Here is a 22871-nt window from a genome sequence, read left to right as displayed (position 1 = left end):
GGTCAACTACGAGTAACATTGCCTTTACGAAAAAGCCATTGTCAAGCGTCTGATACCGAATAATTAAACGTCCACGTTCCAGATAAGCAAATACAATTGCAATCACAATCACCATCATACAGATAGAATAATCAATATCTAAATAACAATATATTTTTATTTATTTATCTATTTTATTTATTTTATAAAGATATTTGGAAAACTTAAAATCAAATAATGCAGAAGGGATAAATAGCATTCTATCTGAATTTCTAAAATCATTAGCCGCGTGGTTTGAGGCGTCATGTCACAGACTGCGCGGCCCCTCCCGCCGGACGATTGAATCCTCCCTCGGACATGGGTGTGTGTGTTTGTCCTTAGGATAGTTTAGGTTAAGTAGTGTGTAAGCTTAGGGACTGATGACCTTAGCAGTTAAGTCCCATAAGATTTCACACACATTTGAACATTTTTTAAAATATTTTCTAAAATCATTGGGGGAAGTGGCAACAGAAAGATTATTGAAGGTGGTGTGTAGAATGTGAGACTGGCGGTATATCATCAGACTTTCGGCAAAACATGATCCACAGAATTCCGTAGACTGCAAAGTGCGAGAATTACTGTACAACCAGCTTAACAGCTCATGATCTAAGTGACTGACAAGAATAAAATACAGAAGAATGGAAAAGAGAATTGAGTATCTGTTATATAACGATCAGTTTGGCTTTAGGAAAGTTAAAGGCACCAGATAGACAGTTTTGATGTTGCGGCTGATAAACGAAGCAAGACTGAAGAAAAATCAAGATAAGTTCGTAAGGTTTGTCGACCTGGAAAAAGCGTTCGTCAAAGCAAAATGGTGCAAGATGTTCGAAATCCGTAGAAAAATAGGGATTAGCATAGGTAAAGATGGGCAGTATACATTATATCCAAGAAGCAAGACAGAACAATAAGAATGGAAGGCCAAGAACGAAATGCACAGATTAAAAAGAATTCAAGACAGCAGTCTGTAGCCGCAGCTGTTTAAGTCTATACGTCGCACAAGCAATGATGGAAATAAAACAAAGGTTCAGGAGTGCTATTAAAATTCAAGGTGAAAGATATCAATGGTAAGATTCGCTAATGACATTGCTATTCTCAGTGAAAGTGGACAAGAACTACAGCACCTGTTGGATGGAATTAACAGTCTAATGAGTATATAATATGAATTGAGAGTAAATCGAAGAAAGAAGAAACTATTGAGACGTAGCAGAAATGAGAACAGCGAGAAACTTAACATCATAATTGGTTCAAATATGTGTGAATTCCTAAGGGACCAAACTGCTGAGATCATCGGTCGCTAGCCTTACACACTACTTAAACTAACTTATGCTAAGAACAACACACACATCCATGCCCGAGCGAGGACTCGCCCCCGACAGGAGGGACCGCACAATCCGTAGATGGCACCTCAAACCACGCAGCCACTCCGCGCGCTTCACAATTGGTGACCATGAAGGGTGCGATTTGTGCTTTTACCAGTGGGGGGGGGGGGGGGGGGGGGGGGGCGGGAGGAATGTCTTAGGGGGTTAGTAGAATTATATATGTTACTAGCTTGGGCCGTGGCGTTATGCATGGTTAAACAGCTATTTATAAATAGAGGTTAATGGCGAAACTCACTATTCACGCGTATGCACTATCAGAAAAGCCATCCCTTGTTATATCTTTAAAAGTACATTATAGGTAAAGCTTCTTTACAAAAACATCTACATACAGGAATACGAGAGGAATTCAAAAAGTAGAGGCACATTTGTGAAAAGCTGTACTTATTCTGATGTTAGAAAACTGAAACATATTAGTAGTATTAATAGTAAGACTTACTAAAAACTTTCAGTGTTCGGCTCCACAAATTTAAATTATATGTAAAGTTTTACTCCAGTGCGAGGGAAATAAACATCCCAGGTTGGGATGCATAAACTATATCCAGAGGAGGGGACGGTCTGATGCAGAGGGGGGGAAATCCCCCCCCATCCTCCCCTGCAAATCGCACACTGTGACCATGAAGTAAGATGAAGTTAAGGAATTTTGCTACATAGGCATCAAAATAATCCATGACGAATGGAGCAAGGAGGACATGAAAAGCAAACGAGCACTCGCAAAAAGAGCATTCCTGGCAAAATATCAAACATAGGCCTCAATTTGAGGAAGAAATTTCTGAGAACGTACGTTTGGAGCACAGCATTGTATGGCAGTGAACCATGGACTGTGGGAAAAACAGAAAAGAAGAGAATAGAAGCAGCTGAGATATGATGTTACACAAGAATGCTGAAAATTAGATGGATTGGTAAGGTAAGGAATGAGGAAGTTCTCCACAGAATCGGGAAGGAAAGGAATGTATGGAGAACAGTGACAAGAAGAAGTGACAGAATGATAGGACATATGTTATGTTAAGACATGCGGGAATAATTTCCATGGTACTAAAGGGAGCGGTAGAGGTCTAAAACTGCAGAGTAAGACAGAGATTGGGATGCTTCCAGAAAATAGCGGAGGACGTAGGTTCCAAGTGCTACTCTGAGATGAAAAGGTTGGCACAGGAGAGGAATTCGTGGCGGGCCGCTTCAAACCAGTCAGAAGACTGATGACTCAAAGGTCGTCACGACAGTAGCACGCAGTCAAACGGCTTCGCAGTTCCCGAGATGCTCGTTTCTAGGCGCAGGGTCATAACAGCCAGCCTTTGTCAAAGACGCTAATATCAGTGAATTCCACAATTTGCGGCACATAACGTCGGTGAACTCAAAGTAGTAAATGCGTTTTGCTATTTGGGGAGAAAAATAACTAATGGTGGTATAAGTAGAGAGGATATAAAATGTAGACTGGCAATGGCAAGGAAAGCGTTTCTGAAGAAGAGAAATTTGTTAACATCGAGTATAAATTGAAGTGTCAGGAAGTCATTTCTGAAAGTATTTGTATGGAGTGTAGCCATGTATGGAAGTGAAACACGGACGATAAATAGTTTGGTCAAGAAGAGAATAGAAGCTTTGGAAATGTGGTACTACAGAAGAATGCTGAAAATTAGATGGGTATATCACATAACTAATGAGGAGGTACTGAATAGAATTGGGGAGAAGAGAAATTTGTCGCACAACTTGACTAGAAGAAGGGATCAGTTGGTAAGACATGTTTTGAGGCATCAAGGGATCACCAATTTAGTATTGGAGGGCAGCGTGGAGGGTAAAAATTGTAGAGGGAGACCAAGAAATGAATACACTAAGCAGATTCAGAAGGACGTAGGTTGCAGTAGGTACTGGGAGATGAAGAAGCTTGCACAGGATAGAGTAGCATGGAGGGCTGCATCAAACCAGTCTCTGGACTGAAGACCACAACAATAACAACAACAACGTTGGTAGAATGATTCCCTATTCGTCTCTGCTCCGCTTATTTACTTTCCGACTGCATCACGAGCCTGCACAACGCCACAAAGTGGCATTCAGTCCCGCTGTGGACAGTGGTCATAATGTTCTGCCCCATCAGTTTATATATATTTGCAAAAACCTCGAAAGAGAGCAAATTTAGAAATGAGTGTACATGGCAGGTTGGTGGAGTATTGGCAACAATCCTGCTAGGACTATGGTTACAAAGTGCAGGGTATTTATAAATTAGTTGGGGTGTTTATACCTAAATTATACAAAATTAACCTTTAATTGTGAAAAGATAAATTACTTACAGATATGTATGATACGCACTGAGTGCAGTGTGTCTTAAAGTCTTATTCCCGCCTTAACACTGTTAGTTCCCGACGTTCCCGCTAGGTGGCATGCGCGAATGAGTTATTCCGACGTGAACGTGGTGCAACAATATCCTGGCCATCACAACCACCTGATTTAAGCCCAATGGACTTCTATGTAAGGGGCTACATTAAAGACAGAGTGCTTGTTCCTCCGCTTCCGAGGAACGTCGACGAGCTGCGACAACGGATAGCACATGCAGAGCTGCTACCAAACATCAAGACTTGCTTCATTGGATTTGGCAGGAAACATGACAGATCGGACATTGCCGTGTTACAAAAGGTAGCTACATTGAACATTTGTAAATAAAACTTGAAGATTACTTCATTCTGCGCTGTATCAAACATTTCTGCAAGTTATTTACCTTTTCACAACTAAAAGATACTTTCGTATAAATAATTTATGAACACCCTGTACAGTATATTTTGTTCACTTTTTTTTGGTTTAAAGCCAAGTTTCGACACTGAACTATAAACCGAGAATAAACAATCACTGGCAATGGAAGTAAACACGGCAGTGTTCGCAAATTTTGCGACAGAAGCTACAAAGAATATAGGCAGTTGACAAAATGTTTTACGATAACTGCCTTCCTCAGCATGTGGTAAGCGAGTAAGGCGAATACTGTTTGCTTGTCTTGAACGGGAGGATACTTGGGACGTTGGCAAGAAGCTGCGGCGTTGGATTCCAACGCATTTATACACCGAACGAGACTCGGGGCACTACTGTGGGAGCACTTGTGGTTTTCACACGACTGGCGGCGCCGATGCTCCGGAAGTTACGTAACCAGTCCGCAAAATTCAATTTGTCCCGCTTGCCGAGGTGACTGCGAGGCGCCGCTGTGGATTCGGAACCACGTAATGTGCTTTTACTTGTTGAGCAGGGGTTCTCCTCGTATTTATCGATATTTGAGTGTTCGTGCCTAACGAAAAATTAGCAGAAGTTTCCATGATGGCAGTAATCGCACGAACGCCGAAATGATCAACAGTTTATCATATGTTGTTGTAACAGTGAGGGATATAAAGCGATAGGAAGAAAACGTAAAAGTCATTCCCATTTTCAAGAAGGACATCGGACAGATGGGCACAATTATACGTTTATATCAGCCGGCTGTTGTGACCGAGCCATCCTAGGCGCTTTACTCCTGAACCGCACTGCTGCTACGGTCGCAGATTCGTATCCTGCCTCGGACATGGATATGTGTGCTGTCCTTAGGTTAGTTAGGTTTAAGTAGTTCTAAGTCTAGGGGATGACCTCAGATGTTAAGTCCCATAGTGCTCAGAGCCATTTGAACCCTTTTTTTTACGTTTATATCGCTGACGTCAATCTGTAGCAAAATTATAAAACATGTATTGTGCTGGAAACAATAACAATGCCTAGGACTAACCACGTAAAACAAATGCAAAGGACGATCAAAAGCTTTCCGTTCGAAGGCCATACAGTTCAGAAACGGTATGGCAATCAGACAAAATCGCCGTAAGCACTGAGGCAATGATCCCACCGAAGCATCAGGTTGAGATATCCGTCTGGTAAAACACTGTATGCTGTTGCAGGAAGCAGTCCATCCGTAACTGCTTGCTGCATATCCTCATCCGATAGGAATCGTCCACCGTTCAAGACCTTTTTCAAGGGACCCAAAGCGTGGTAACCACATGAGAAGAGAGCAGGACTAAAGGGTGGGTGCTCGAGTCTCTCCCACTTGAGTTGACGTAATTTATGCTTTACGACATTTCTGATATTGGGGAGGGTGTTATCATGAAGCAGCAGCACCCTATATTCGACGGAACTTAGCGCGCCATTCCACAATCGTGGTTTCGACAGACATGCTGCCCCACACACATTCTTCATTCTCCGATGTTTGTCCTTCGGTAGCCAGGAAAAGATAATAGCAAGTTGGTCCTGTTTGGACGCATTTGGTAATAATGTCGTAGCACACGTATCGGAAAGACACGATGAATATTACATTAATTCTTTGCTTACATGTCGATGCTTGAATACCCGAATTCTTCAGCTCTACAATAACCGTTCCCAGTGTTAGTCATTAGCTAGTCTCTTCAACCTATATTTATTGCAGCCTTTTTCCTGTATCAGCTGATCGATGTATTTCAGCGGTAGTTGTCCCCTTCATGTTTTACCTACCATTGACGCTTCTAAAATCGTATTCATCATAGGTACACGTCCTAATATGTGCCGATCCATGTCTATCTCGAAGCAGGTAGGATTTAAGGTGTTCCGCATATCAGATTTCATTTCCTTTCGCGTCAGTACTTCTACGCCAATTATTGTGCCCATCCACAATATTTTCTTTTTAATGTTGAATAACAAGTAAACTGTTTTTATTCTATTGATTTTTGTATATTTCAAACTAGTTTTCGGCTTATTGGGCCATCTTGAGGAAACAACTAACTATCGTCTGAAGGGGACACTAGTTCTTATGTAAACAAACATTATAACCAAAGATACAATCCACTTGCATAGAGTATGGTGCATGAAACTTGTTCCTTAACGTTGAGATTGAAGTTTACGCAATTCAATGTAATTGAGGTACACAATATTACAGGTTAAATGGTTATAACGCTAAATTTTGTGATGTCTTGACACTGGCTGAGAAACTGTTAAACTGAACACTCTTCATTTATGTTGCGCAACGAACATGTTTTTAACTGTGTAAATTATACTGTAAGATTATGTATTTTAATTATTACGTAAAATACTACCCATTGCCTAAAGTTTTAGAGGTTATATGTTTATGATGCCATAGTTCGAGAGGTCGTTTGCTCCCACTGTCAGGTAAGGCTGTTTGTCAAAAGCTGTAGTGTTTTTCTCTACTATTCCTGTTTCACGTTTCTGTTTGATATGAAATTACTCCTCACGCGATTATCCTGATAATACTAATTTTCTCCTAATGTTCTAATGTACTTTTTTTTCAAGACTACCAGAACAGATGTAAAACAGGTTAAATATTAACGGGTATGTTCTTTCAAAATAAATATTAGATTCTCGGCGTTCGTAACAATGTACATCTGGAGTTACGTAGTACAATTTTCTTTGCTGGTGATTTTCCACGTAGCTTCTGCAGCGCCTTTCCTTGTTTCCAGTTATTCGCGAATTAGTAAAGACAGCAACCATAATGTGTTCACAAATGAAGTAAATTTCTGACCTAATACAGAATGTAGTCGTATTCTGTCTCTCTCAAAAAATTAAATTGAGGTTTCCTAAAATAGTCTTGCAAGTGACTAAGTCGGTATGAAACAGAGTTTCAGAGTTGCGTAACGAGAAGTCGTAACGAACGGGGGGAAGACTACATTGGCGGCGGTGCCAGACAACAACGAGCTATATATAAAAGGCAAAAATCTGGCCTCTGTGCGGCCCGATGAAGCTGCCGTAAATACCCGCTGCTCTGCGCCATCAGAGAACTCTTTGTGTTGTTGCTGCTGCTTTAGGTTATAAGCTTCGCAGATCAGTACCACCGAGTAAAGTCAATGCTCACGACTTCGTACGGTTGTTCGATGAATGAACACCCTATTGTTGTCTTTCATAGGCAGCCTAGTGATCACAGTACGTAGGTGGTTAAGTCCTTCTTGGCGTAGCATTTCTATCTCTTACCTTTGTTGTCAGCTGGCTGTAATTACCATAATTCGTTTACTGACCCCTCTGTTTATAAGCGATGTTCTCATTTTTTATCTAGAATGTTTCCCTTAAATGCCTTGAGAAAGCTGTTATCGTGAATTTAATTTTCATCAAGTTTGGTTTATCTCTTTTGTATGGTGCTAATCTGTGTCCTTTTTCACTAATTTCGTATAAAACCTTGTCATTGGATTTTACCTCGATTCATTATGTTTCTTGTTTTGTTATTTGTCTTTATATGACATCTCTCTCCTCTTTACTGTTTCTATATTTCCCAATATCACTAACGCAGCTTAAGACGCTCCAAACAAACTTCTTGGAAATTTTTTCCTTGATTATAGTATATCCAGATGATTGTTTGTTAGTATATTAGTTTCATATCCCAAGTTTTGCTTGACCACAAAATGGTTCAAATGGCTCTGAGCACTATGGGACTTAACATCTCAGGTCATCAGTCCCCTAGAACCTAGAACTACTTAAACCTAACTAACCTAAGGACATCACATACATCCATGCCCGATGCAGGATTCGAACCTGCGACCGTAGCGGTCGCGCGGTTCCAGACTGAAGCGCCTAGAACCGCTCGGTCACATAGGCCGGTTCGACCACAAAAATTCCGCTGTAAGGCGTATTGTCATTGGTTACAGTTCTCCTCAACAACAGAATTAATTTACTCAATTAGTCTGATCTGATGACTGGGTCCAGTTCATCTATAACTATCAATTTAAGTTCCTTTGTATTTATCCTCGGGTAAGTTTGGTCAGGTCGTCTGTCAGAACCCTTATCATGTACTTTAATTCCTTCTGCGGCATTAGAAAGGATCGCGACACTTGAAAATGGCGTTGTAAGCCGAAACAGGAAAGCTTGTTGTGCAGAAATATCTAGAGACAAGCAAATAAATATTACATTGCAGCTATTGGAATTGACTCATTGTAAAATGTTGCTTTTCATTTCTAATTTGCTTAAGCGATTTACACTAAAATACATATTTGGGATACAAATTGTTAGAAGTGAAGATCAGTGACACTGTTTCAGAGTTGGCGTGTAGATTTCACATTAGAAGGCATTCCAGCAAGCTAATCACCATGTATGGATGTGCATCACACAAGCAGAGTACTTACTTTCTGTCTAGAAGAGCGATCTAAAAAGGAGCGTACGCTGTGGTTTCAGCGCCGAAATAGGTTTTTCAGCTGAACGTTTGAGGGGAGAAGGTAGGTTCTTTCCCGCATCGTGCAACACATGGTACATGTTGTAAACAGTGACTGGGATCAATCACACGTGCACTCGTACACGCGCGTGGGAAGAGTCTGACAGACCAAAACAGGCGGCACTCGCAGAGAAAAACGAATGAGGTTCTGTCTTCACTTCTCGGCACCGACAAGTGTCATCTAAAATTAAAACGATGTCATGTCAGAGAATCATAGACAAACAAGGATACGTGCGTACGATATTCAGCAATGAATATTCTGCTTCTGTTTAAGCAGGAATGACGAAGGCACCCTAGTCACTATCAAATGAAAGGAATTATTGTTGAGTGCCCTGTTGCTCGAAGATGTGGAGTCAAGTTACGGGACACGGCTGCCTACAAAGCTAAGTTACTTCCTTATGCATTCCAGACACATGGACAGCATGCTAGTAGTTGCTCTACAGATCTATGCCTCACACCCGGGGAGAATTTTAGAACAAGATAACACTCAGTCTCCCAAACCCCACCCCCACCCCCATTCAGACACACACATATACACCTTCCTCGGTGAAGAACTGGTTGCAAGCCATGTGCACTATCCCATGGCTTGCATCAGCACATGAAGCGTCCCAGATCGATAACGTACAGAGTGAAATTGAGCGTAACCCTCAGAAAACGACTCTTGTGCAATATTCCAGAATGTTTTGCAGTGATTGAAGCAGTGCCGATCAACTATTACAGGACGTTTTTCAGGTAGCAGTGTATGATCCATGCTCCGGTACAGCACACAGTGTGCAAAATTGAGCTAGTACTACTTTATTACTAATTCCGCGTCATTTACCAGTCACGACTGGATGGACTGCGCCCAAATTATATACATACATATGAGTGTTTGCAATTTTCCATATAACGTGTGAAGAAAATTGTTCACAATAAGGACTGTCCAATCACTTTGCTCGCTGTTGAGAAATTGTTTAGCTGAGTATAAAGGGTGCTGTCTGAAGTCGTATGAAATTTTTCTTTTGAATGTTCCTGGCGGCAGGTACTGCACTTCTCAATGCAGTGTGTTGAACACCTTTAGAACAACCATTAGAAAACTATTTTGTCTTCCAGACAGTCGACTGCTTGGTATTCCAGTGATCCTCTTGTTGCGGGTGTCATACTTTTGTATTTCTTGTCTCTTGCGGATGAGGCACAGAAACACACACTCTCCGAAGACGGCCCTTATTCCTAGTTGGTTAAATATAGGCTCGCATAGCTCTAGTCTTTTGCTTGTAGTGGTGATGCTGACAGTGTTGTTTTATGATATTAACACGTCCTTGCAACCTGAAGGGTATCATTGTGTATTAAACTGGGGACCTAGAAACGACAGAGAGGCTTCGTCGCGCCGTAGCCCTCAGTTGTTCATAACTCCATAACAGGCCACAGCAGTCCATTCACCTCACCACCGCCCCACACCGGACCCAGGGTTACTGTGCGGTTCGGTCGCCAGTGGACCCCCCAGGGAACATCTTATACCAGACGAATGTAACCCCAAGTGAATGCGTGGCAGAGTAATTATGGCGTACGCCTACGTGGAGACAGTGTTTGCGCAGCAATCGCCGACATAGGCGGAATAAGGGAAACCAGCCCGCAATCGCCGAGGTAGATGGAAAACCGCCTTAGAAAACATCCTCAGCATACCGGACCTCGACACTAACCCGCCGTGCGGATTCCTGCCGTGGGCTGGCACTCTTTCCCACTCGGGAAGCAGCGCGTTAGACTGCGCGGCTAGCCGGGCGGGCTACGGATGTCATACTTACGGAGCTATGAAATAGTTCATAATACACCGTTGTAGCTACTGGTCAGTTAGCACATCCTTTGGTCCTTCAGAACATATATTACACGGGAGAGCTCGTAGTACACATACATTCCAGAATGAGATTTTCGCTCTGCAGCGGAGTGTGCGCTGATATGAAACTTTCTGGCAGATTAAAACTGTGTGCCCGACCGAGACTCGAACTCGGGACCTTTGCCTTTCGCGGGCAAGTGCTCTACCAACTGAGCTACCGAAGCACGACTCACGCCCGGTACTCACAGCTTTACTTCTGCCAGTACCTCGTCTCCTACCTTCCAAACTTTACAGAAGGAGAGCTTCTGTAAAGTTTGGAAGGTAGGAGACGAGGTACTGGCAGAAGTAAAGCTGTGAGTACCGGGCGTGAGTCGTGCTTCGGTAGCTCAGTTAGTAGAGCACTTGCCCGTGAAAGGCAAAGGTCCCGAGTTCGAGTCTCGGTCGGGCACACAGTTTTAATCTGCCAGGAAGTTACACATACATTGTTTGCTCATTTATTGACAGTTCGCTGTCAGTCATAAAGCTCAGCAGTTTGACAGCCTCCATATTATCCTGGCATACAATGTTGCTGTGGCTGTTTATCAGATGATGCGCTTCTCTTTATTTCGTTTTATTTTTGACGAACCACCTTTTGGTGTTTTCAAATAGCATCACTGTTGCTTCTAGAGCTTGTGCACCAGTTTTTCCTTTAGCAAAAAGGGCGGAGTCATCAACAAATTGTAGCATGTGATAGTTACAACCTATATCATTGGCATAAATAAGATACATGATAGGTCTCTTGACGGATTCCTTGGGCACAGCATGATCCAATTTTTCTTCTTGGGAGCGCTCCATGGCTGATGCTACCTGCCTTCGGTTTTCAAATTAAGATTGATAAGATTTAAGAGTTGCCAGAACATCATCTCCAATACCATAAAAATTAACTTATTGAGCGGTATCTTGTGCGAAATGCTTTCAAATGCTGCGCTAAGGTCAGAGAAAGTCAGTGCCACATTTTCTCTGTCCTCAGCGCCTGCTTTATCTTTGTAATTAAGTCCAGTGCTGCTGTAACAATTGACTTTCCTTTGCGATGCTATGTATCCTGGAAGAGTTTACTGTCTTCAAAGTAATCACAGACTTCATAAATTTAACTAAACTTGGAATTATTGAAGTTGGTCTAAGACTGGACACTTCACGTGGGTCACTTTTATTGTAGACAGGTACTGCCCGTTACAGTTTCAGCGATTCTGAGAGGACACCAATGGATAAACATTTGGCTAGTAGTTGAGCAAACTCTGGTAAAATTCTCTTTGGGACCGTGAAGGACATACCATATAACTCAACTTTGTGAACGCTTATATATGAATTCACTTTCTTTTACAAAGTCCTTAGGCTGTACTTAATTCCAGTCTTTAATAATGCAACGGTTTACATTTTTTATATGAGCTGTCCCCCTATGAACCATGGACCTTGCCGTTGGTGGGGAGGCTTGCGTGCCTCAACGATACAGATAGCCGAACTGTAGGTGCAACCACAACGGAGGGGTATCTGTTGAGAGGCCAGATAAACATGTGGTTCCTGAAGAGGGGCAGCAGCCTTTTCAGTAGTTGCAGGGGCCACAGTCTGGATGATTGACTGATCCGGACCTGTAACACTAACCAAAACGGCCTTACTGTGCTGGTACTGCGAACGGCTGAAAGCAAGGGGAAACTACAGCCGTAATTTTTCCCGAGGGCATGCAGCTTTACTGTATGATTAAATGATGATGGCGTCCTCTTGGGCAAAATATTCAGGAGGTAAAATAGTCCCCCATTCGGATCTCCGGGCGCGGACTACTCAAGAGGACGTCGTTATCAGGAGAAAGAAAACTGGCGTTCTACGGATCGGAGCGTGGAATGTCAGATGCCTTAATCGAGCAGGTAGGTTAGAAAATTTAAGAAGGGAAATGGATAGTTTAAAGTTAGGTATAGTTGGAATTAGTGAAGTTGTGTGGCAGGAGGAACAAGACTTTTGGTCAGGTGAATACAGGGTTATAAATACAAAATCAAATAGGGATAATGCAGGAGTAGATTTAATAATGAATAAAAAAAGGAGTGCAGGTAAGCTACTACAAACAGCATAGTGAGCGCATTATTGTGGCCAAGATAGACACGAAGCCCACGCCTACTACAGTAGTACAAGTTTATATGCCAACTAGCTCTGCAGATGATGAAAAAATTGATGAAATGTATGATGAGATAAAAGAAATTATTCAGGTAGTGAAGGGAGACGAAAATTTAATAGTCATGGGTGACTGGAACTCGACAGTAGGAAAAGGAAGAGAAGGAAACATAATAGGTGAATATGGATTGGGGCTAAGAAATGAAAGAGGAAGCCGCCTGGTAGAATTTTGCACAGAGCATAACTTAATTATAGTTAACACTTGGTCCAAGAATCATGAAAGAAGGTTGTATACATGGAAGAACACTGGAGATACTAGAAGATTTCAGATAGACTATATAATGATAAGACAGAGATTCAGGAACCAGATTTTAAATTGTAAGACATTTCCAGGGGCAGATGTGGACTCTGAACACAATCTATTGGTTATGAACTGTAGACTAAAACTAAGAAACTGCAAAAAGGTGGGAATTTAAGGAGATGGGATCTGGATAAACTGAAAGGACCAGAGTTTGTACAGAGTTTGACAGGAATGGGGGAAAGAAATACATTAGAAGAAGAATGAGTAACTTTGAGGAATGAAATAGTGAAGGCAGCAGATGATCAAGTAGGTAAAAAGACGAAGGCTAGTAGAAATCCTTGGGTAACAGAAGAGATACTGAATTTAATTGATGAAAGGAGAAAATACAAAAATGCAGCAGGAAAAAAGGAATACAAACGTCTCAAAAATGAGATCGACAGGAAGTGCAAAATGGCTAAGCAGGGATGGCTAGAGGACAAATGTAAGGATGTAGAGGCTTACCTCACGAGGGGTAAGATAGATACTGCCTACACGACTGTTAAAGAGTCCTTTGGAGAAAAGAGAACCACTTGCATGAATATCAAGAGCTCAGATGGAAACCCAGTTCTAAGCAAAGAAGGGAAAGCAGATAAGTGAAAGGAGTATATTGAGGGTCTATACAGGGGCGATGTTCTTGAGGACAATATTATGGAAATGGAAGAGGAGGTAGATGAAGATGAAATGGGAGATATGATACTGTGTGAAGAGTTTGACAGAGCACTGAAAGACCTAAGTCGAAACAAGGCCCTAGGAGTAGACAACATTCCATTAGAACTACTGACAGCCTTGGGAGAGCCAGTCCTGACAAAACTCTACCATCTGGTGAGCAAGATGTGTGAGACAGGCGAAATTCCCTCAGACTTCAGAAAGAATACAATAATTCCAAGCTTGTAAAGACCTACTTTTAACACCTCTACCACCTATATGTATGGCGAAGTCAACACGAAATTTAATTTTAGAGTTAAGGCGTGTAAGATAAGATAAACAGTTCTCGATCTGTGCAGTAAAATTTCCACTTACCAACTGATGACAAGGCATTATGTATCTTTTCTGATGCTTTGGGAGATATCTACTATTTTTTTCTGCAATGTGTGCGTGGAATTGGCGCAAACAAACACTACCATCACACGTATTATTGGGCGCCCAGTGTCAATGGAAAGCTGCGGTCTGTTTCCCATTACAAACAAAATGATTTTTAAAGGGGAATTTTAGGCGCCCATTCGATAGAGCAGCCCCAAATTATTCTAGTGCGATATTCGGTTTATCGATATTAATCAACAGTGCCAGTAAAACAAGAAGAATAACGATGACTCTAACAGCGAACGAGCAGCGCGCAGGTGTCAACAGTTTGACCAAGGTGCACAGACGTGTATGATTCTGATCGGAAAAGGGGGGGGGCATCGACATTGACCACAGAAGACAACGTCCAGGCAATTACGGAGCTGATTTTCCAGCGATGGGCAAATTCTCACAACGGTTCTCTCCTTGACCAAGGAGCGGATTCCTATCGTCGCGGAATTGAGCGATTGGCAAAACGTTTCGATCGTTGTTCACAGAGACGTTGTAACTACCAGTATGTTACTATCGTTATGTATCTGTGTCACTTTCAGTAAAAGTTACCTGGCCTTCGAAAATAATGGGTAATTTACTTTGTTTTTAAAAAATGGTCTCGTACCTTCGGGAAACACATACCAGTACAAACTACTCTTTCTTGCACTTAAACGTGCTATCATTTCGATTTCTGACATTGGTGGCAATCTATGATATGGCACATTGTTAATTATTTTTAGAACCGGGACTGGTTTAACGTTGCCACTAATGATGTTTATACGCCTTGTCAGATACTTAACTGTGTGCAGCAGATAAACAAAACGAGTGTTCGTGATGTGTAACGTTATACCGGTATGAAAATAGCTATTGATACCGACTTCCCTGTGAAGAGTTTCGTTCGATCAACATTGTATAAATTAAATGGTAGCTTCGAATTCGAATCAAGGCGCAACCTGGCATTTTTAACTTTCTAAAGAGTTACCGGAGGCTAACGTCAAGTTAACTTTAATCCATCTGTTAATCAACAAATCACTGGATTTGATTGTTGACAGAATGTAAAATACTTGCTAAATTACAAGGAAATTAATTTCGTATTCACTGACAACTATATTCTAATTGATATGCGCCAACTTTTTAATTCACAGTACTAAATCGTTCTACACATCATAGATCTGAACTTAAATCACTCACAGTAACACGTGGCTCAGTGGCTATGGTGAGGAGTGGGGATTGCCCTGTTGTGACAACTGGTAGGAGAAGTAAACAAACATGGCGGAATAGTATTTTTAAAAGGGAGCGGAAAGGTTATTACGAGCTGTTAGGGATAATTATATGCAAAATATGGTACACAGAAGCAGCATAACAGCAGTTGGATATTAGTAATGTTGTCGGGTAAATGGCGAAATGTACATGTCTGCAGTGTCAATGCCTATATTCGGAATCCTAAAGTTTAAATCTTCGACAGGAGAAGGTTTGTATTAAAAAAAATGTTAACTGTGAAATTCAGTTCTTGGTTTTATTTGTATGTTGCGGTTTTATGTCATGTGGTGGCGTAATGATTTTATTATTTGTATTACCTATATTTGGAAATACTGCAGTACAGGGAAAACAACTGTGATTGCAGACGTTACTTAAAAGTAAAACTAGAAATGTTATCTGTAATATCATTTTCAGTAATAACGGCAGTGTGTGCAGAGGTACAGTGCGTTGACTTATTTATTTATTTAGATTCCATAAATCCTATACAGCGAGACATTCCCACGGATGTAGGACTTGTCAGATTAATACAAATTATACAAAAGCAATACGTGAAAAACACTTGCAAGAGGAGATTTAGGTATAAGAAAAATACAAGTTAAGAGGTATAGGCAAAATTACACTTAAAAAAGTTAAAATAAGGGCAGATCTTAATATCTACATAAAAGACGTAACAGTGATTCAAACTATCGTAATGCATAAGAGTACATCAGATTTAATTAAAACAAAAATCAATTAGAGTTAACACAATCTAATTATTCTTTGACTGAATAAAAGGAATTACCTATTAGTGTTTGACCTGTTGTTTAAATTTGGGAACCTCGTGGACAGGTGATTTCAGTGATGTTGGGAGAGCATCGAACACCTTGCAGCTCATGTAATGGACTCCTTTTTGTACAGTACTGATGTTTTTTTTAAATTCATAAAGGAGGTCCATCATCCTCCAGGCATTGTGGTTATGGTATGAATCATTGGTTTTGTGTAGTTGCTCATTTTTACCATTGAAACATAACAGGGAGTAGATATATTGACACACAGTTGTCAGTATCCCTAATTTTCTAAAAAGGTTTCCACAAGAATGTCTTGGCTGAACGCCTCTCATTATCTTAATAAATCTCTTTTGGGCAATGAATATTTTTTTGGAATGTGGCTGATTACCGCAGAAAACTATGGCATACAACAATAGTGCATGTGGGATTACAACTCGATAATAAATTCAGTTGAGAAGGTCATACCACAGAATTGCTTAAGCGCCTAAACAAGTCTGTATGTGCCGTGAGAATGATGTCAGATGTAGGCGATATAAATATAAAAAACACTTGAATACTTTGCTTACTTTCATTCTTTTATGTCATATGGGATCATATTCTGGGGCAACTCATCAAACCAAGCAAACGTTTTTATGGTGCAAAAGCGTGTGATACGAATCATTTGTGGTGTAAATCCAAGAACATCTTGTAGGAACCTGTTCACAGAACTTTGTGTTCTAACCTCTGCTTCTCAGTATATTTATTCCTTAATGAAATTTGTTGCAGGTAGTAGGCCTACATCTCTATTTCCAGCCAATAGCTCAATGCATAGTATCAAAACTAGGAATAAGAACAATCTACATAAAGACCTAAAGTCACTTACCTTGGTTCAAAAAGGGGTCCAATGCTCAGAAATATACATTTTCAATAAATTGCCAGCAACCATTAAAAACTTGGTTTCATATAAAACAGATTTTGAAAGACTTTTTGATAGGCAACTCCTTCTACTCCATAGATGAATATCTTAACAGAGACTGTTATGCTTGCTTAAGTTAAAATATCTTTTAGATTTCAGTTTTGACAACACTTGGTCACAACAATCAAGATTAGGTATTTTGTGTATGATAAATTTATTAATAGTGCATAACGGTGTTTCATTCTAACAGTATGTTAATTCTGTAAATATTTGCTGTTCCAGTTTACTGCATCGTATTAATCTGTTTTGATTATCTCCTGACAAATGATTAAGGTAGTAAGTATTATATTCAATTGTTTTATGTTACACTTTCTGACATGTTCCACACCCACGAGAACCATCTCATTTTTTGGTTCTATGGAATGAAAACTGAATGTAATGTAATCTAAAATAAACCGTTTTTGTGGTGTCTCAGTCTTTCTTACATCCAAATGAACAAACTTTATCTTGCCAACATTTCGTGATAACCCATTATTTTTAAACCAATTAAATATTTGATTAAAGACAATATTGACCAATTCCTCAAGATTGTGGTTGGGAATTTTGTTGATGAGGATGGGAGTGTCATCAGCGAAATGAGTAAAGTGAGTTTTAAAGCTAGTACACAAGGTAAGGTCATTGATAAAGATGAGGAAGAGAAGGGGCCCAAGTAAAGAGCTCTGGTGAACACCAGAGCCAATAGAGCCCCTGCTAGATGTCACAGAGTGCCCTTCAGATTCGTTCAACACAACTTACTTTCTTCCAGTTAGGTAAGATTTAATCCATGAGCCAGCTGATCCACTTACACCATAATATTCAGCCTTTGCTAAGAGGATTTCATGGTTAACATTATCAAAGGCTTAGAAAGATCACAGAAGATACCAACAGGAGATAATTTATTATTAAAAGACTCTTAAGATTTGATGGGTGAAGGAGAAAATGGCTTGTTCTGTTGACACTCTGTTGAAATCCAAATTGGATACTGTTTAATACCATATAATGAGTGAGGTGGTCAGTAGATCTTTTGTGAGCCAATTTCTCAAGAATTTTGGATAAGGTTGTTAAAAGGGAGATGGCCAATAATTGGTAATGTCAGTTTTATCATCTTTTTTAAAGAGAAGTTTGACAGTAGCATGGTCTCTCAGGAACAATCTCGTGCTGGATGGCTTCATTGAATATGTGACACAGTATTTTGGTTATTGGCTTACAGCATTCCTTTAGCAATCTTGAAGAGATACCATCAATGCTAACAGAATTCTTGCTTTTTATCTCCCTGATTATATTCTCAATTTCATGTGCTGTGACAGGAGACACTTTAATCTGCCTGTTTTTTAAAATAGCTTTTTGAAAGGATAACATGGCTTCGTTAACACAACATGTTTTTCCAGTTTGGGCTAATGTTGCCAAAACTTGGTTCTTAAAAATGTCTGTAATTATTTTGACATTTTCATTGATGGTATCATTTGTTTTAATTACTGTGGTGTTTCCTGCAGCAGGGATATTACATGTTTCCCTTTTTATTATGTCCCAGATGGTTTTAATTTTGTTATTACAGACATCAATTTCTGATTTTATAGAAATGCTCTTTGCCCTTCTTAGAACCTTTTATGGATAGAGCAGTGTAGTTTGTAATTTTTTTTCCTTTTCTGGGCTATAACTGCATTTGAGTGAGGCATGAAGATTCCTTTCATTTCTACAGGAGAATTTGATACCCAAAGTTAACCAGTTTTTATTAGAATATGTTTCACATTTGAATTTGGCAGTCTATTTAGGAAAGGCCCCTTCAAATAGGTGGATAAATTCATTTACAAAAGCATTATACTTGTCATTAACATCGTCAAAGAGCTCAAACTGGTCTTAGTCAACTTCTTGTAGGGAATTACAGAAGGTATTGATAGATTTTAAGTTAATTATTCTGAAAATTATACTGCAGCAGTTGTTCTTACTAAGAGGGCTACCACCTTCAATTAAAAGTAACTGACCATCATGGTCTGAGAGCCCATTTAATATACATTTTACAGTTGTGTTCAGATTTCTGCTTCTGTCTTAAGATGATGATGTAAATCTGATTCATGGAATTAGCTGTGACTCTAGTGGGAAAATATACCAGAGCTGTTAAATTAAGAGTTCATTAAATGTGATAAGTCATTTTTACCATGTTATTAGTAAGAAAGGCAACATTAAAATCACCTAAAATTACAAATCTTTTGTTTCTGAAGAAAAAGAGAGAGAGAGAGAGAGAGAGAGAGAGAGAGAGAGAGAGAGAGAGAGAGAGAGAGAGAGAGATTCTAACTGTTTTAGGAAAATACAATTTTTTCCTGTAGGGACCCTGTAAAATGATAGGACAGTAATTTCAGAAAAGTCTGTACAGATTACAACTGCACAGACTTCACCAAGTAGATCAATACACAATTCACTCAAGTCTAAATATCTGTAAGCTATTTTGTTCTTAACATAAATTACCACTCCACCTTTATCTAAAGAACGTCTATCATAAAGAGCTGCTAGATTGTAGTTATTCAGTTGCAGCACATCAGAACCAAGTTCCATAAAGTGTTCACTAAAATAGATAATATCAGCATTATTAGTACAGTGCTCATCCAAAATGTTAATGGATAGCTCATCTAGTTTACTTAATAAGCCTTGAATGTTCTGACGGAAAACTGAATGTATTAGCACTGGCTGGAGATTTGAGGTGGTTAATTGGGTTAGTCTCTCTCAAAGTATTGACATTAGGCTTACTTTAAGATGTAGTTATGACACAATTTTCCTTGCCTTGGGATGATAACATAAAAAATTCTCACTGCGTACTGCGGATTTTTTGGGCCTCTGGCTGCTCCTTCCTGCAGGTGGCACTTCTCCTTGAGATGGTGAAGAATTCTTGTGTGTCAAGTGCTCGGATGGTTCTGCCACAGCAGCCACTGATACTCTGGGTGCTAATGATGCTCTTCATCTTTTGGCTCCGGAACTATCCTTGATATCATTAAATGTTCCTGAGGTGATGCTGGGGAAGCCTCTTCTGCTTGTGAGAGTGATGATATCCCCTGACCTTCTTCTGAAATTGTTGGTAGATCTATTCTGGATAATGAAGTAATTTCTTGAATAACCAATGGCGCAATATCAGTTGTTGGTGTTTGTACTACTGTTGCAGCTGCTTCTGATGAGAGTGATTGTCCTTCAATTGATTCAGGTTTTGTTGCCCTTGGTGAAGGCTCTGTTGTATCAGCAATTAATCCTGGTGTTGCTTCCACAGGTGCTGACTCTGTTGGATCCACTGATACGGTGAATTTACTGATACTATTGATAGTGGGTCAATTGTTTGGAGTTGAGTTGTAGCAGCAATTTTGGAATGTTGAGCTGCTGCATATGATGGTGGTTGCTGAGGTACTGAAGGCTGAACTGTTCTAGGCAAGTCACTTCTTTTTTTGGCAGTTGCAGACAGCATTTCCACAGTTTTGCTGCAGAGTAGTTTCTTGCCCTTTCTGTTAAGGTGCAACCCATGTCTCATGAAGCTGTCTTTTTGTAGGAAGTCGACAGACAGAATCTGAGTGTTGAGATACAATTTGCATATATCTTCAAACTGTTTATTAACCTTGGTTATTTCTTTGTTTGCATGTGATTCATATATAAGGTCATGTCAATGTGGAATTCCCATGATGATCATTGCTTTACTATTGCGAGAATTAAGTATCATCGTCAAGTTTTGTAAATGTTGTCCCCCCCCCCCCCCTCCCCAATTACTGTATATTCATTTATATTTTTTGTGTTTTTCCGGTTTTGTACATTGGTGCTCCAAGTTTCACAAAACTGCAGACAATGACATCATGATCTTCACGTAAGATTTTTGCTAATCCACAACCGTGACTTTCCGAGTGTGTGTTTACATTAGGGGATTTCTTGCCTTATCTTTCTGAACATATTTATAGACACGCTTTTATTTGACAGCACAGTACCAAAAGTTTTTTTTTAATATTTCTATTTTCTTCAGGGGCACTGAAATGGTTATTTAATGGCACTTGGGTGACAGATTTGTTTGGTTTTTGATGGGTGAACTTTTAGGCCTAGTATATTCAGCACAACTTTTATTTGGCGATGCATTAGCACTATGTAGTGAGTGAAGATATATCAGTGTAGATGCAGATATGAATATACTTCTGCTGTAGTTACATTGTGCATGATAAACATCAAAAGGTCAAATTATTCCTGGGAAAAAAAAAACTTTATGGACTCCTCAGAAACATTACAGACCAATTTTTGCCGGCATCTGATGTGAGATAAACTAGTGGCGTATGCACAGTACAACAATAATTGATGTGTATTGAATGATACTTTCTAATTGACATTGGTCAGCTAACATGTGTAATGATAACATAATTCAAACTTAATTCCTGATTGATGCTTACATATAGATGTATGCACACTAAATAAGTGTTTTGTTCGGCTACTATTACTACCGAACTTGTGTAATGAAAGGGGTGAGTCTGGTAAATTAAGACCTGAATTTTAAATAAATAGAAATATTTTTCAGTATTATGTATTTGCAAGGTTTTAGGAAATGTGTAGACCTACAGTGATTACAAGACTGAAGTTGTTTCAACTATGTTACAGTGATTGGTGTTTCAACAGACACCATTGGCAAATTCCTCATGTCGGAGTGGTCAAGCAGCACAGGACGGAGGACTATAATCAGTCCAGCTTACATCAAATCATACAGCAGTGCCACTACCTGCCCGTGTAGCAGTGGATACGCCCCAGAGGTACAGGTCTAAGCATTTACTGCTGTAGAAAGTTTAAAACTACATTATCTCTTCTTTGCCACTGCTGAAAGTAAATAAATTTATTTACATATGCGTCATGATATTTCATTATTGATAGTTGAAAGTATTGAATGTATGTTATTTATTTTTACTTTGTGTGCCTGTTTTATTTTGTGCGCTTCTTTTCATGTGCGTTGTATAGTAAGCTATTCTTACACGTCGTGTTAGCTAATTATATATTGTGTAGATTGTCCATGTTCTGTTTATTAAATGCTTCTTACAATGCATTATCCTTATTGTGCAGTGTTCTGCCTGCAAGTCCATAAGATGTCAGTTGTTTGCTGATATTAGTACAGGGTGCCTGTGTTCCATTTTCAGTAACTGTCAAGAAGAAAGATATGAACAATCTATCTGCACCAGTATTGAGACAATGTAAACAAAGTACAGCTTCTTAATATTATGATTCTCAGCCTATCTTCTCGTTATTGTGCTGGCAGAAAATTACTAAGACGACAAAATGATTGAAACTTCCTGGCAGATTAAAACTGTGTGCTAGACTGAGACTCTAACTCAAGATCTTTGCCTTTCACCAGCTTGAGCTACCGAAGAATGACTCACGACCCGTCCTCATAGCTTTACTTCCACCAGTACCTTGTCTCCTACCTTCCAAACTTCACAGAAAAATAAAATGATTACTTAAGATAAAACCCTTTGAATTTGTTAGGAGGTTTATTGAAGGATCCGTATTTGAAAGACTGAAAAATATAATTAAACAGGAGACAGACACACTAAAACTCTTTCGAACATTAGCATTTGATGATTTATTCACTGAGGTGTAGAAGGGTAAAAAGCAAGAATTGATGAAGTAAGATACAGAAAGAACCTCAAAAAACTTGATGTAAATAAATAGTTGCAGGTGGTACCATGTGTACATCCCCCCCAGAGATTTGTGTTTTGCTTCCTCATGTACTTACTACTACAAGTGATGTTTACTGTTGGGAGTTTAATTTGTCTTTGCAAAATTTCAATTTTATGATCTGTTACCACTATTTCCATTTGTCACTTATAACTTCTTTCACCTCGGGCAATGTTTGTTAATACCCAAGTTGCACTGTGGTTAGGAGTCCACATTAAACTGTAGGCCAGGAGTGTCAAGTATCAGTGCTGCCCAAGGAGTGAGCATCTATCACAGAATCACTAAAAAGAATGATCTGTGAAATTTGATTTATGGTAAGTTACAATAAAT

At 39.7% G+C, this 22871-nt stretch overlaps 1 protein-coding gene across 5 annotated transcripts in view; it reads left to right on the top strand.

The window, feature by feature from the left end:
- Positions 1-22871, top strand: part of LOC124617622 (calcium release-activated calcium channel protein 1-like) — a 538600-nt gene that overhangs the window by 377656 nt on the left and 138073 nt on the right. For 2 of the 5 annotated variants that reach the window (XM_047145282.1, XM_047145283.1), the window contains exon 2: positions 21477-21625. In XM_047145282.1, coding sequence (XP_047001238.1) covers positions 21515-21625 — 111 coding nt within the window. In that variant the 5' untranslated portion in view covers positions 21477-21514. Of the gene's footprint in view, positions 1-15155; positions 15379-21476; positions 21626-22871 lie in introns of those variants that run through there. The other 3 variants (XM_047145280.1, XM_047145279.1, XM_047145281.1) reach the window with 3 other exon arrangements.

The sequence above is a fragment of the Schistocerca americana genome, chromosome 1 (assembly GCF_021461395.2).
Source record: "Schistocerca americana isolate TAMUIC-IGC-003095 chromosome 1, iqSchAmer2.1, whole genome shotgun sequence".
Taxonomy (NCBI): domain Eukaryota; kingdom Metazoa; phylum Arthropoda; class Insecta; order Orthoptera; family Acrididae; genus Schistocerca; species Schistocerca americana.
This window is presented reverse-complemented; position numbering and strand designations above follow the sequence as displayed.